This window comes from Anolis carolinensis, chromosome 4 (assembly GCF_035594765.1).
Source record: "Anolis carolinensis isolate JA03-04 chromosome 4, rAnoCar3.1.pri, whole genome shotgun sequence".
In the NCBI taxonomy this organism is placed as follows: Eukaryota; Metazoa; Chordata; class Lepidosauria; order Squamata; family Dactyloidae; genus Anolis; species Anolis carolinensis.
The window spans coordinates 83063833-83079172 of record NC_085844.1 but is presented as its reverse complement, the minus strand read 5'-3'; the positions used below and the strand labels follow the sequence as shown (position 1 = coordinate 83079172).

At 39.5% G+C, this 15340-nt stretch overlaps 1 protein-coding gene across 2 annotated transcripts in view; it reads right to left on the bottom strand.

Annotated features, from left to right (window-relative positions):
• The window catches only part of hmcn1 (hemicentin 1), a 312600-nt gene that overhangs the window by 163918 nt on the left and 133342 nt on the right, over positions 1-15340 (bottom strand). For both annotated transcript variants that reach the window (XM_062980741.1, XM_062980742.1), the window contains exon 11: positions 9684-9959. In XM_062980741.1, coding sequence (XP_062836811.1) covers positions 9684-9959 — 276 coding nt within the window. The remainder of the gene's footprint in view (positions 1-9683; positions 9960-15340) is intronic.

Genomic DNA, 15340 nt, shown 5'->3' with positions numbered 1-15340 from the left:
GGAAGGGAGTTCCAGAGCCACTGGATCACCACCGAAAAGGCCCTCTCTCTCATTCCCACCAAATGCGCCTGCAATAATGGTGGGACCGAGAGAAGGGCCTCTCCTGAGAATCTCGGGGCTCGAGAGGGTTGTTAGAAGGAGATACGGTCCCTCAAGTAGGCTGGGCCCAAACCATATTTGGTCTGTGGTTTCCTAAAGCTACAGACCAAAAGTTGCTCCATGTTCTAATAATGGAATTGCAAGTGATGCAAATAAGGATGGGAAATAATTCCATTGGATTCACCAATCGCAATGAAAGTAGGCTTTCCACACTTCCACAGAACCGTTCTGAGAACAAATGGAACTCAGCTCAAAAACTTGCATGCCTGTAAGGCAGATGGCTATTTCAGAATAAGAATACAGAAAAGAATACAGAAACTTTTGAAAGCATATAGCTAAAAAGGTGTACAATTATAAAAAAATAAATATGTAGAAACATGATTTAGTTAATAGGGAAAATGCATAAATAAATATTAGAAAAACACATTTGAAATTTGTACACATATCTGCCACAAACTGAAATAAAACAAGAATAGAAAGCAGCACAGATTTGGAGAAACACAATGAAAATTAAACTGTAACATTTTTATATCCTTCTGTACAGGTGAGCATTTAGGTCACCACAGAGAATGTTTATTGTCCTGTTAAATTTCTGTTGATTTCAGCCTCTTCCCGCCTTCCCTCCCTTTAATACGTACTCTGTTCATTTCAAGAAGAGATGTTAGATCAGGAATGGAGGAAGTTGTGCCCTCTCCCAAATGTTGTTGGGTTTTTGTTTTGTTTTTTTTTGGGGGGGGGGGGGATGAAAGTCAAGCAAGTACTGATGTTATATTACTTCCAGTTTAGTTAAAATTGATTGATGAGGGCTGCCGGGATGGGGAAGTGACAAGAGTTGAAATAACACCACCCCACCACTATCATCCAACTATGTGCTAGAAAGAATTAAAGCACCCTACTATGTGGCAATTGTTTACTGCGGCTAAACAGGTGTTATATTTGTTTTTCCTGCAGCAACATGCTACAAAGGGCAGAGAAGGTGAATCCTGCTAATCTCTGTTCCCACATGCTTAGATGGGAATACTTATCCTCCGCATCTTCTGAGTGTGCTGAAGAAAAACGCCATTTAATACCAGTATAGCTATGACAAAGCAGAAGTGATCTGTAAAGTGTGAAATAGCTTATACATTTTGAACAAAGAAAGAAAACCGATAAACTAAGCACTTCTAATAAGAGAGCTCCAAATAGTTTTTAAATCAGTGTGTATGACAGAAGTGTACCAAAGTGATCTGCCATGTGGCCAGCTGCCTGACTATTTTTATTCCGTTTTAGATATTGCCAAAACAGCCAGGGGGAATGTTTTAAATCCTTTGTAAATTCAAGGAAGATCTACTATTCTACTGACATTAGGAAACTGAGATTGGCTCCAATAAAAGTTCACACTGGGCCTGAACAGCACCTCTTCTGACAATACAGTGTTTGTTTTATCACACTGTGGAAGAGATACTCAAAAATGACTGCTTTTGGTTGAGAGACAAACTTTGCACATTTAAGTGGTTTGCTCTGAGGAAGGTTAACAAAACATGTGCAAGATCCAATGCAATGACATCTGGCAACAATTACTAGCTTTGTTTTCTGTCCCAGCAGTAGCATATGACACAACAAGGACAAAGAGGCCAATGGGAATGTTTTTCTCCCATGGCAAGTTTGCTTTCCAATGGCGGAAAAAACACATCACATTCCATGGCACAAGATTGCTTCTCTCCCCAAATTTTTTACATGCTTTAGTGGTATTTTTTTCTACAAATACAGTCTTTTCAAGTTGGGGTTATTTGTCCCACCAGCACCACCAGAACATTATGCTCATGATAGGAGACATAATCTCACATGAGAACAGAAGAATAAATGGAGGATCTTCGGAAACAACTGCCCTCTGCCTTTATTCTTGAAGCAAACAAACCACAAAGCAATAATTATGACAAAATGCAAACAGGAAATGTGGCGAAAGTTTTCTATTTGAAAAAGTATTCATGCAGTTGGGGTGATTTCTTTTCCTCCCCAGTTTCCCATGTTTAAAACTAAATTACCACTTGTATAGATTTATCCATTGTTACACATGGCAGTTCTCCAAGCTTCACACAGAAAGTGTCCCAAAAGTTGAGCACCTGCATAGTTTCTGGTTTCAGCAACATCCACAATGAACATCTGATAGCATCTTAGCAGATCTCATTTAGAGAGCAAGACATAACAAAAGTCAACAGGTAACAATACTGACTGTTTGAGGGATCAAGACCAGTCCTATCATCAAGCAAATTGAAGGAACCACATGAAACAGTGGGTGCTTTAGGGAAGCAGAGATTATCCCTCCCAATTGTTCTGCCTGAATTCTTGGAGTTTTACCTTTTTGAGAGGCTGTTGCGCTTTCGTTGCATCTATGCATTTGCAAATGCACAGGTATGGCAGACAGAAAACAAGCATGTTCACAGTCAAACCTGTTTGCTTGTTCCAAAACAACCCTAGAAGTTCTTAGCAGCCTAATTCTGGCCATTCTAAAGTCAAACTTTTCCCTTGCCTTAATCAAGTTCTAGAATTTACAAAGTGTTCTTGTCAGGATGAAACCTCAGGTAAGCATGGATTTAAATATCCTACAAAACTGTGGTCCCACCCCCAAATGGGATCTCTTTAGGGTCATGAAAATTTTCCCACTGGAAAGGGAAATCCACTGAGTAGTGTATTTTCCACCCACAATTCCCCCTCATACAACTATATTTGAAAAGGAGAGGGGAAAACAAAACAAGGAACTTATAAAAAGTAAACTCAACATACCATTGGAAAATCGATGAATAAAGTTTCTCAACAACACCTGACGTGTTCTCAGGAATACTGGTAGAATCAGGTCCACAGTATTATAGAAATTACTTTTTTAAACTAACCTCCTCTTGTATTGCTTTCCTAGTTAAAATTGCTACTATTCTTGCTGATGCTGTTTTGTCCCACAGACAGTTATAGCTGTTAGCACTGAAGCTAGTGGAGCAATTAATTCACAGTGTTTTAGCCCAAACTTTGAGATAATTATCCCATGTATGAAACCTATTTTACAGATAAAGTTCAGCACTTTGGATAATTCCTTTACCTATAACCCAGGGGAGATTCTGAAGCAGCTGATTCAGAAGTCATCAGCTAGCTACCACCACTATATACATAAGCAAAACATTACTCAAATCCTTAAAATTTTAACACGATGAACGGACAATTTTAGTTGAAAGTGGGGAAAAGATTGCGGGTGAGCTGATATTGTGAATAATCTTTTTAATAGTTTTTTATTGAGTCTTTTATGAAGACCATGATAAGATAAAATATAGAAAGATATAGATTGTGGAGTGGGATAAGGGAGGGGCTAACACTACAAAAAGAGAAAACAAAAACAAAAAAGAGAACATTTATACATAACTCATATCTAAGAGACTTTGGAAGTTAGGGTATTCAGTAGGAGGTTTAGACTTCCAATCTTCTCCATTGTGGTTTTCTTCTTTCTTTTAATTTCTCTTTCTCTACTGTTTTTCTTTTAGTTACCATATAAATATTCTCTACTTTCTTTTCTTTTAGTTACCATATAAATATTTTTCTGATTCTTATTTTGATTTTATTATCAACTCCATCTTTTCTTGTCTTAAGTAATTACATAATGGTGACCAGTCTTTTCCTTCCTTGTCCCTTAGAATGTTTGGATAATAAATGGGTTAGTTTATCCATGCTCATAATATCTATTAATCTGGATATCCATTCTTCTGAAGTAGGGGTTTCTTTTATTCTCAATTTCCTCACATACACGATTCTGGCTGCTATCGTCAAGTAGCAGAAAAGTCTATCTCTATTTCTATCATTCCTAGAAGGAATCAGTTCAACATAACAGAATACAATGGTGCGTAATATTTAAAGTGAAATATCCACTATTATGCCACATCACATAAAGATCCTTAACTTATTCTGAACCCTACTCATCTCCATGCCCTAGCAAAGAATGTAAACATATTTACAGCAGAATGACTTGTCTTGATTTTTTAAAAGAAATTCTTTGCAGAGGAATTTTGGCACTGAGACATGATCTTTGTATCCTTATACTTTGCAAGGACGTAGGATTATTTTAACAGTTTTAAAATATAACACCCAGTTCTGGTTCTCCAGTTACTTTAGATATTAAAAACTGCAATGCAGGAGTGCCAGGCTGCATGAATGGAAAAACACTGGAAGATCAAAACACAATAGTTTTTAGTCTTTTTTTACAATCCAGAGACTGCTGAAAGGGATTCAAAAGGGCTATCCATTCCTTTCTTATTTTTGCTCTGTCCTTGGATTGGTTTCCAATAGAACCCATGTCCAGGAACATGTATATTCACATAATTGCAGAATATTTTTCCATAAGAAAATCCTATCTGGTTTGCATGAGCTTTGATCATCTTCCATCAACTTTTACAAGACTATCTGTAACTTAACATTAATAATTCTGCAGCAACAGATAATGTTTCTTTCTCAGCTAAGAAAACAGCTTTAGAAAGATATTAGGGACAACACAGCGGATGAGGGTTACTTAGGTTCAAAGAGGTTTTCAACATCTATTCTCGTGCATCAGTTCTATTCATAACAATCTGGGATGTATATACAATGAGGGAAGGCTTAGCCTCCTCACTATGGGTTGTAGCCATAGGTTAACCCTTAACCCCCCTCCCCCCGAAATTTTTCAGGCTTTCTTTTTAAAAAAAAAACTGGTTTACTCATGAATTTTAACTGATTAACCAAATCCTTATGAGTGTCCACTTAAAAACTTAAGTCTGTCTTCAGTGTTTATTGATGGAGCCTGATTTCTAAATTATTTTGCATTATGGAACTAATCTTCATGTTCACTAAAAAAAAGTTTCACCACCCCTCTTTCCCCCTGCCCTCATGATTTTTTTTTTCTGGCTATAGACCTGGCTGTAGTAATGTGTCCCAGGAAATGAAAACTGGCTACTTCCAAAGTTCAACCATTTCTTTCCTGGTGGGGAGTGTAAAATGACAGAAAGATCCCCATATGTATGTTACTTGAAACCATGAATATTACTAAATGCCATGTAATAATTATTATACCTAAAAATACTAGCTAATTTCAAGTCCTATCATACCACAAAGATATGTTAGAGGATCTTAAAATTCCCAGAAAGGTATACCACCTCATTACATGGGCTGATTTGCCCTTCATACATTGCTTCACCTCCATTTTCAGCACAGAACCCTTCACATGATGCACAGGCATTTCCAGTCAGGCTCCGCCATGGCTGCATTAATACAGGATCCTTCCGATATTGTCTTCCCAGCAATGGGGGGAAGCCAGGAAGTTATGCTTCCCCCCCCACCCCACCCCATGGTATGATGGGCACGGTAAGACTGGCAATGCAGTTCATGGAGCAGAGGGTTAAGACATAGGAGCTGAATTTTCCCAACATTTGGAAGTTTGAGTAAACATAGAAAGCCCTTAACACAGCATGTTAACACAGCATGTTAAGATTATTAACTGACCTATAACAACTATAGCAGATAGCATACAAACCCATTTAGTTATTGATACCATTAGACCAGCTTTCACCAACCTTCCAAACATATTACAGGCAGTTCCCGGGTTACAAACAAGATAAGACCTCTAGGTTTATGTTTAAGCTGAAATTGTAGACAAGTTGGGAAAGGTAAATTTGTAAGTGTTACTCCAATGTTTTTAAGTTTTAGCTATCCTAGGGAAGGGTTAACACCCTTGTAGCATTTATTTTGCTGTGCAGGTCTCTGTTCAGAAGATTTCACCTCACTTTCGGTTCCTGCGACAATTGGATTTTGACATTTTTGACTTATTATGGAAACAATGATTGGTGAGAAAGCTTCAACTGAGACACCTTTTCCCTGTGATATCTCTTAAAGAAGTAAATTTGCTCGGAGTAGATTTTCTCTCATTTCCTGTAGTCTCAATGCTGTTTGTAACTAGGAGTCAGATATTTGTAACTCAAGGACTGCCTATCTCCTATATTTCCCATCATCCTCAGGCAACATAATCAATGCCTGCTGGCTGTAATTAATAGGAACTGTAGCCCATTAGGTTCAGGAAGGCTTCCTTACACACAGGAATATAGAACGGATATAAAGATATAGAAGCTCTGGATCCAAAAGTAGATATGGCTCAAAAACATATCCCACTATCCAGTGTGGCAAAAACACCCCTGTCAAACTCTTCTGGCAAGGCACAAATTTTGTTTAGATTTCTTCCCTTTTGCTTCCTTTCATTGCAAGTATCTCATTTCTAATGCAAGGACAGGGATTAATATTTGATTAAACACTAGGCTTGTGCATTTTGGGTGAATCACTAGCCATTTCTGGTTGCCAAATATCAGAAGCCTCCCCCCCCCATATCCATTTTCCAGTGCCTCCCAAAAACAGGCGTGCTGCCGAATGAGTGTTTTCATTCCGCATCCGAAAAAAATGTTCAGCAACGGAGTTAAAAAGCACCCTATTCTGCCCATTATGGGGGGGGGGGGCTTCCCATAGGCTCCCCTTCCATATCTTTCATTAACACCTGGATTTTTAAAAGCATCAGAGTTACCACTCTTTCTGGATCCTTTCCCTTCTATTTGTAGAGGAGACTGGGTTTACTTCTTCTTAAAGCTGTTCTTCTCTAGAGGAGAGGAAGGTGCGCATGCTTTCTTTCTCAGCACTAGGAGCACACCACGCAGCTTTCCAAGGCATTTTAAGGAGGCCTATGGAAGGGAAAGCAATGACCTGGAGCTCAGTGGGGCTACCCTCCCTGGATTACCTTAAAGGAGATTGCCTGCAATCTCCTTTCTGCTTGAGGTTTTGCTTCCTTATTAAAGCTGCTTCTACTTTCTACTCTAGAAGAGAGGTAAGCTTCTCTTTTTGTTTGCTGGAATTACAATTAATTATTATTAATAATAATTATCTTTTAGAAGTATGTTCTGAAGGAGAGAAAGGGAAGGAGAAAAAAAGCTAAAAGAGTGAAAGCCCCCAAATGCACACCCCACCTACTGTCCCTCAGGTCCCCAACTCCCAGCCAGTACCACTAAATAAAAAGAATCAGGAAAATAAAGGAAAATAAAAAAGATTCATCTGTAATGCCAAATAGGGAAGGAGGAGCCAAGATCGACTCCTGATCGCTTTAGTTGCAGGCGGGTTTTCCTACCGGGAGGGCCCTTACCATTACAGGCTCCCAAGGTACCGGAAGAAAACAAATTCACACGCAACTCTATTAAACACTTCCCTTGATCCTGTGTGGGTCTCAATGTGACCCTCCAATTCTTTCCCCACAATTTGCTGTGCAAAAAGACTAACTTCAAAAAGTCATCTGATGAGTACCCCTGAATCCTACTGTGAACAAAAATTAACATCCACAGAGCATCCAGACATCTAATTTAGGTGTGGGCTTCATTTCAAGGACATTGGCTTTTAAGTGGGGAAAGAAAGCATTGCTTTCAGGGTATTTTCTGTTCAAAAGAAAGATAAGGGCACTAAAACATGGAGAAAGAACTGATCTTTTAAACAAAAAAAAATGAAAACATGCAGTTTGGCAAAAGGCAAAAGATTCCTTTCCTCTGCCAGTATTCCCAGTTAAAAGAGGTCTTGCTATCAAGACTGTCTCCTTCTCATAGCAATGCACTATCCTTTTAAAATTCTTTCCAAACATTCACTCCCCCCAAAAAGGCAGCTGCATTCTATTTTGAATGCAGGGTCTTTTATTTCATTAAAATAAATTGGATAAAAGCACATAATTTCCACATCCTGGCTCAATGGAGTAAGCATGCAGTGCATATGTGATAAATGAAAAATAAGAGTTATGAATTACAAAGAAGCCTTAAAAATATCATAGATTTAAAAGATGCAGTGTAACTGCATTTTGGGACTAGAAGGACATTATATCACACATAACCTATTTTCTTGCCACATTCTTCCGCAGTGCTAGCTTTTCCTCAGGCATTACTTTGTGAATGTGTGAAAAGGTTTGGGAATGTGTGGGAATTCTGACCTAATCATATCGGCTGTCAGAATCCATCGTCCCATGCCCCGCATTGCCCCGCATCACCCCACTTCCCCGCTATCTCATCCCATGTTAGGAACCATCTGCCACCCAGCTTCTCCTCATTGATTCCAATTGAACACAGGATGGCTCCCACAATGCCACCGTCATGGTTTATTTTATTTTATTTATTTATTTACAACATTTATATACCACCTTCCTCCCCTAGGGGACCCAAAGCAGTTTACAACATAATATACAAACAATGAACATAGTGTTAAAATGATCAACCCATATCATTTAAAACATCTCAAGTTAAAACAGATTAAAGCATAGCAAATAAAAACAGTTAAAATCACATAATCCAAAAGCATCAGTCCAATGTAATTTCTCTGACATTGGATCCTTTATAGTTTTACGACAGATGTAGTTCTATGTTGTGGGATGGAAGACGGCAGGCTCCATCGCAAAAGTATAGCAGATCCACATTATGCCTCTGAAAGTTACCCTATCTGATGAGGTCGTAACAGCATTGCATATAAGAACAAACCCACAAATTGACTCAATCATCTCAGTTAGAATGTGTTCTTCCATTAATGTGTATAGAGTTTTGAACATGTGGACAGGAAGAGCACTTTCACCCTACATAGTTATACCGGTATGACTCCACTTCAATTGCTATGACTTCATCCAATGAAATCCTAACTGAGAATTCTAAAAATCCTTCCTTTAACTAGAAATCCCAGGGCTTCATAAGACATCATGCCAATTAAAATGGGTAGTGCTATAATTATGGCCATGGGTTCGAGGCCAGCCTGTGGCAGGGTGAGCACCCGTCAATTAAAAAAATATAAATAAATAAAGAATAGCCCCTGCTCGTTGCTGACCTAGCAACCTGAAAAATAGTTGCATCTATCAAGTAGGAAATAAGGTACCACTTATAAAGTGGGGAGGCAAATTTAACTAATTTACAGTGTTGGAATGAGGAAGTGCCATCACAGTGGATGATGAAGCAGCTGCTCCCCCCTGTGGCCAGAATCGAACATCCCCTCAGGAGAAGATTAAATTGCCTCTGCGTCTGTCTGTGTCTGTCTCGGTTCTATGTATATGGGCATTGAATGTTTGCCCTGTGTGTGTATAATGTGATCCGCCCTGAGTCCCCTTCGGGGTGAGAAGGGCGGAATATAAATACTGTACATAAATAAATAAATTATGGGACCCAAATCTATGCAGAAAATTCAATGCATGATAAAAGTTCGATTCATCCCATACAAGTTGTCTCTGGAGTGTTACAACTACATTGGACATAATCAAGCTTGGAAAGAAGTATAGCTATCACTTATTATGCAAGACATTTAGAATTTTTTTTAATGCTTAGCACATCACCTTAAGCGCTTAGGAGAAATTGAAGAAATTATACATGTGAGTGTCTGTGTTGAAATCATTATGAAAATACATAAGAAAACAGTATAAGAACAATATGTCTTTATCACCATACACACAAAACCCAAACTGTGATTGGAGGTGGGGAGAGATGCCAAAAGTAAGGAGAAAGAAAAGACTCCTTCCATTTCCAAATACAAAAGGTTTTTTTCCATATTACCTTGTACTGTAAGGAATACAGATGCCACAGTGGAACCACCTTCATTAGAAGCCACACAGCGGTACTCTCCCGCATCTGAAAGTGTCACTGCTTTGACTTCCAGGGAAAGGTTACTCAGCATCCGTATCCTGGAAGGGTCCACAAGTTTCAGGTCCCTGCTGTTTCGATGCCAAGTGAGATTATAACGCACAGTGCTCACGGTTAAGCATGTCAATAGGGCTCGGTTCCCAGGAATTACAGTAACATTATTGGGAACTTGAATGATAGGGGGAGGTTCTGCAATGGAAACAAAAATAAGCAGCAATATTATTTGCAAGATCAATACCAAGAACAATGAAATGAAAGCCTCTATTAACTATTAGTTCATGGACAAAGAGGATTAATCCTCCATGAGTGGTACAGTTCTTATGGCCAGATGAGCTATGCTACAAAGCTGGGTTCAAGGCACTTGGCTACAACAGGATTAGATCTACCCAAAAGGGTAATACTTCATATACAATGAGACCCAATATGCTGTGCAGATAAGATAACATATTCTTCACATACATATTCTCATGTATAAGTCAACCTCTTGTACAAATTGAGGGCGGGTTTTGCTGCAAAAATTAATAATTTTGATATGACCAGTGGATAAGTTAGTCATTCAGAAAGGGGGAAACAACAGCACTCCTTTTGGTAAACATCCATCCCTGTGTCTTGCCGTAGTCATTTCCCTACCTAGGCAGTCAAAAAGGCCAGAAGCAAGGCCAGAAGCAAGAGAGTAAATTGGTCAGTACTTCTTTGAGGTTCTCCCACAATAAACTAAACTTCATCTTTTACCAATCTATTACCGTGTTTCCCCGAAAATAAGACAGTGTCTTATATTAATTTTTGCTCCCAAAGATGCGCTAGGTCTTATTTTCAGGGGGTGTCTTATTTTTCCATGAAGAAGAATTCACATTTATTGTTGAACAAAAAATGAACATTTATTATATAATGTACAGTGGTTGTCATCACAAACCAGCATCACCAGACAAACTGTGAATCCTATCAAGAATTTCTTGTTACTACCAATATTTCCATGTACAACACTTTATGGTACGTACATTTACCGATCCTGCATGCTCTGGTGTTCTGTTTGGCGGGCATGCTTCCAAACGAACACTTTACTAGGTCTTACTTTCAGGGGAGGCCTTATATTTAGCAATTCAGCAAAACCTCTACTAGGTCTTATTTTCTGGGGATGTCTTATTTTAGGGGAAACAGGGTAATAGATGATTCTCATTTTTGTGATATGTCTAGGTACAGTACTTATATTTACACTGACATATAGGGTTGATTTTTTTTACCACATTTCTAGATTTATACACTAAAAGATACAGTATACTTTTATAGCTCCTCATTTTGAAAACACAACATGTTATTAGCCATTATCATTGCAAGTAGTCAGAAAAACAGTGTTTACTCCTGAGTATAACAACAGTTAAGATATTTCTGGTCCTATCTTTCCCATCATATTCCTTTATTGTCATCCCCAGACAACCTGGATATATGTATGCATATATACCTATATGCATATACATATTTAACTCTCACCCCAACCCCTTTTTTAGAGGAAAAAGTCTAATTTCAAACACAAAACACATGTACAATTTTACTTTCCCCGAATAAGCATTTTATGTATTTTCATGCTTTTTTAATTACACAGTAAACTTTCTTGACAGTTTTAGAATTTCTTGGAGCACCCCTTCAAAATTTAATAAACGCACAAACAGCTGCTGCACTTCCAGGCAAAATATTCTCACATTCAATCCATATAGTTATATAGATTATTTTGAAAAGAGACACAGTAGCTAGTCTTATCTCAGGTTTTAAAATATTAGGGGAGGAAAATCAGTGTTCAACAATGCTGACCTAATTATAGCAATTCCACAGAATTGAGCCAAGCATGAGTTTTGACCATATGAACAGGAAGAGCATTTTCACACTACACAGAGGCTAACCACTGTTACAGAGGCTAGTAAAGTGTAAATGCTTCAGCAACAGCTTTATTTGGTGGGGTGTAACCAATGGTCCTACAAAGCTGGATTCACTTTCACTAATCAAAGGTAATGAACTATACACATACATGTGCATATATAAATACATACAGATAGAACTACGAGACTGTTCACAGGAAAATCTAAGACACCATCCACACTAGTTGCTTTGTGTCCCTTTTGATGGAAATAAAGCGGGGTATAAATAAATATTAGGGTTGTCCATATCGTCGTAAAAATTGTCATACCGTTATAATTTCGTTATGTTCCCATTTTATGACACGCGTATTGAAACGTTTTCCCTGGGCGCAACTGGCAATGTAATACGATCCATCGTTGGCCCATTCTGTAATTGTGTCTTAAAATTTTCGTTATTTTTTTCCTTCCAAATTTTATATATATATATATATATATATATATATATATATATATATATATATGTGTGTGTGTGTGTGTGTGTGTGTGTGTGTGTGTGTGTGTGTTTCTGCAACCTAACATGAACGGGAGCCTAGCGCAGCCTAACATGGCTCCTGCTCCCTGCCAATCAGAGTCTTCCACAATGGCTAAAAAAGGTGGGGGCTAGCGTCCTCCTGTCAACGTGTAGAATCGCTATAAAAATCGCCTCCGCACAGAGCCAAGCCATTCTCTGGGTTGGGATACCGAGGAGAGAGGGTGGTTTGCGCGCGCGCCGTGAAGCTGAGAGGACAAAGTGGCTGGTTGTTGCCGGTTAGATATTGTGTTGGGGGGAAATTGGCTTGGGGCTTGGGGCAGAGTCCTTGCTGTGGATGTTGGGAATATTTATTTTCCAAAGGAGTCTGCGTCCCTCCCTGTAACCGCTAGCTTTGGGGCTTTTGGGGTGCTTTTCCTTTTTGAGCTAGACTTTTTACCTTTCCTTTGCAAAGTTTTCTGGAAGAAAGCAATAAAACCCATATAAGGCTTTCCAAGCCTGCAAAGGAGTGTGTGCACTGCTTCTTTCCCTGTAACCCCAGAGATTTGGGGTGCTTTTCCTTTTTGAGGTAGACTTTTTGCCTTTCCTTTTCAAAGTTTTCTGGAAGAAAGCAATCAAGCCATATAAGGCTTTCCAAGACTGCAAAGGAGGGAGTGTTATGGTTGAGCCTTCGGGCTCCGGTAATGAAAGAAGGGGTCGTAAGACTCCTCGAGAGTCAGACACTCTCGAGGAGCGTGAAAGGAAACGGCTCCGGGATTTGTTTGCAGAGCCGACAGATGAGGACTCATTTGAGGGTTTTTCTCAGGGTTTGGAGGAAGAGATGGCCAGCTCGGAGGAGGATGATATGGAATGGACTCGTGTGAGGGAGGATTTGGGTGTTGGGGAAACAGGCAATGAAAGCATGGGAGGTGATTGGCGGGTTGCAGGATCAGACCCATGGACTGGTTGGAGGGATGGAGCGGGATCCACAGCTGGGGATGCTGTGGGGCGTAGTCGAAGGTGCTTAAGCTCTGATGAGGATGATGATGTTGGGGCGTCTGGAATTGGGATGGCAGCTGACAGCAATGATGAGCTTGAACTGTGATAAAATGGGGTTTGGGACCAATGTCTAATTGCGTTGGGCAAGGTAATCTGGACGGACGCTTGGGCTCTTGCTGGGGAATTTCCTGAAGACGGGTGTGTTTCATTACTGGATACGTAAGTTTACCAAGGACGGGGCATTGACGGCGGGAGGAACTGTGTGGGGTTTTTCTCTGTGCAACTTGTGTTTAATCTTGATAGCTTGGACCTCCGTCGTCTTTTTGACGGGCAATATCTACTTTCACTGGATTGACGCTGGACTGACTGGCTACGACTCCGGATTAACCCTTCTGCTGGCTATCGGTGTGACCTTTGGATTCCTTGACGACTACGCTTGGCTTTTGATCTTCTGGACCGGATTGAGACCCTGCTGACTGCCGTTACCCTAAACCTGAATCTTGACTACAACCACGCTCTCGTTCGCTGCAGGAAGGAGTAAACAAGCCTGGTTTACTCCCCTGCTGTTCCTGAGTAGCAGAGAGGAATCTGCCGCCAGTCTTTTGTTTACATTTCAACTCCTGTTGATTCTCTTTTGTTTGCATTGTTTGCCAAGCTGAAGTAAGCTCTTTGATTTAATCCGGATTATACTCCTGTTTAACCCGGTTTTTCCCTTTGAACTGTTTAAGCTCAAACTGAGCTGCTTTTTGGTTATTTAGCACACTGAAGTCAAGTGTTTGCCCTGTTCTTTGTTCCTTACGGGCGTTTTTAGTTCTGTAACCTCAATAAACTGAGTTTTGTTTTACTTGCTGGCATTCTGTCTATGACAGGGAGCTTGAAAATTATAGTTTTCTAAGCACGTCTGTGTCCCTGTAAGCGCTGAGCTTCCCTCACGCTTCGTTTATAATCCCAAGCCCCCGGGCTGAGTGTTATTGCATCAATTACAAAGACACACATTGTTTTCAAACCTTGGAATAAATAGTTTCCAAAGGACGTGGGGCACCTGCCAAGGCATTGCTTCCCTCACGCTCCATTTCTATTCCCAAGCCTTGGGCTGAGTTTTATTTCTGCAATCACAAAGTCAGACATTGATTTGATTCAATAGAGGGTCCACAGCAATTTATAGTTTCCAAAGGACGTTGCCAATCCTGTCAAGGCATTGCTTGGCGTGTGCTGCATTTCTAATCCAAAGTCTACACAAGTAGAAGAGGGACTTTTACAGTGATAAGAACCCAATTGAACAGGAAATAAGACTTTCAAACCAGGAACAGGTTTCTTCAAATATTGAAAAATAGTGTATTATAAAAAGTTATGAAAATTCGCCAAAAATCATAGGAGACAGGAAACATTCTGCAATTTGTTGAGCAAAGAGTGTGGAATGTGTTCTCCCACTGTACCAAATTTGATGAGAATAGCTCAAGAAATGAGGGCGGGAGACCCCCAGAAAAGTCCCCCCAGTTTCCTGTTTTTTGGCGATTGCGCATGCGCGTCCGCCATTTTAGAAACATTTTAGAAACATTACGAATTTTCGTAAATATCCAAAATTTTTGGGTGAAACATTTAGAAATAATTTCTACATCGAAGAGCCGGCACCCCCTACTTTAGAAACGAGAATTGAAACAATTTTTCCATCGATCGGACAACCCTAATAAATATATTAAAAATAAATAATAATTCACTGCCTGTTATGCAGTTTGAACTGCATTGTATGGTCAGTGGAGACATTTAACATCAACTGAACTACAGCTGAATCTGCATTATAATGACAGTGTAGCTGGGGCCGTAGATTTTACTATTTGTGTTTACTTTCATCCTATAAATGAGAGGCCTTCAAGGCATCCTTTATCAACAGCCCTCAGATCTTACAAATTCAGGGCTGTGACTTCCTTGGTTGAATCTATCCATCTGTAATTCAGTTTTCCTCTGCACCCCACTTTAGTGTCTTTTTAATGAGTCATGTTTTTTCATATATCCTAAATACAATAGTTTTAACTTAATAATTTGTATTAGCTCAGGAATGTCTTTTATAGCATACGTACAATGCATTGTTGGACTTTTTTTGTGAGCACAGATTTTATTAATGTGATCGATTAATTCAGAGTTTTCAAACTGTGCTCCTCCAGATGTTTTGGACTTCAGTTTCCACAATTCCTAACAGCTGCTGAGATTTCTGG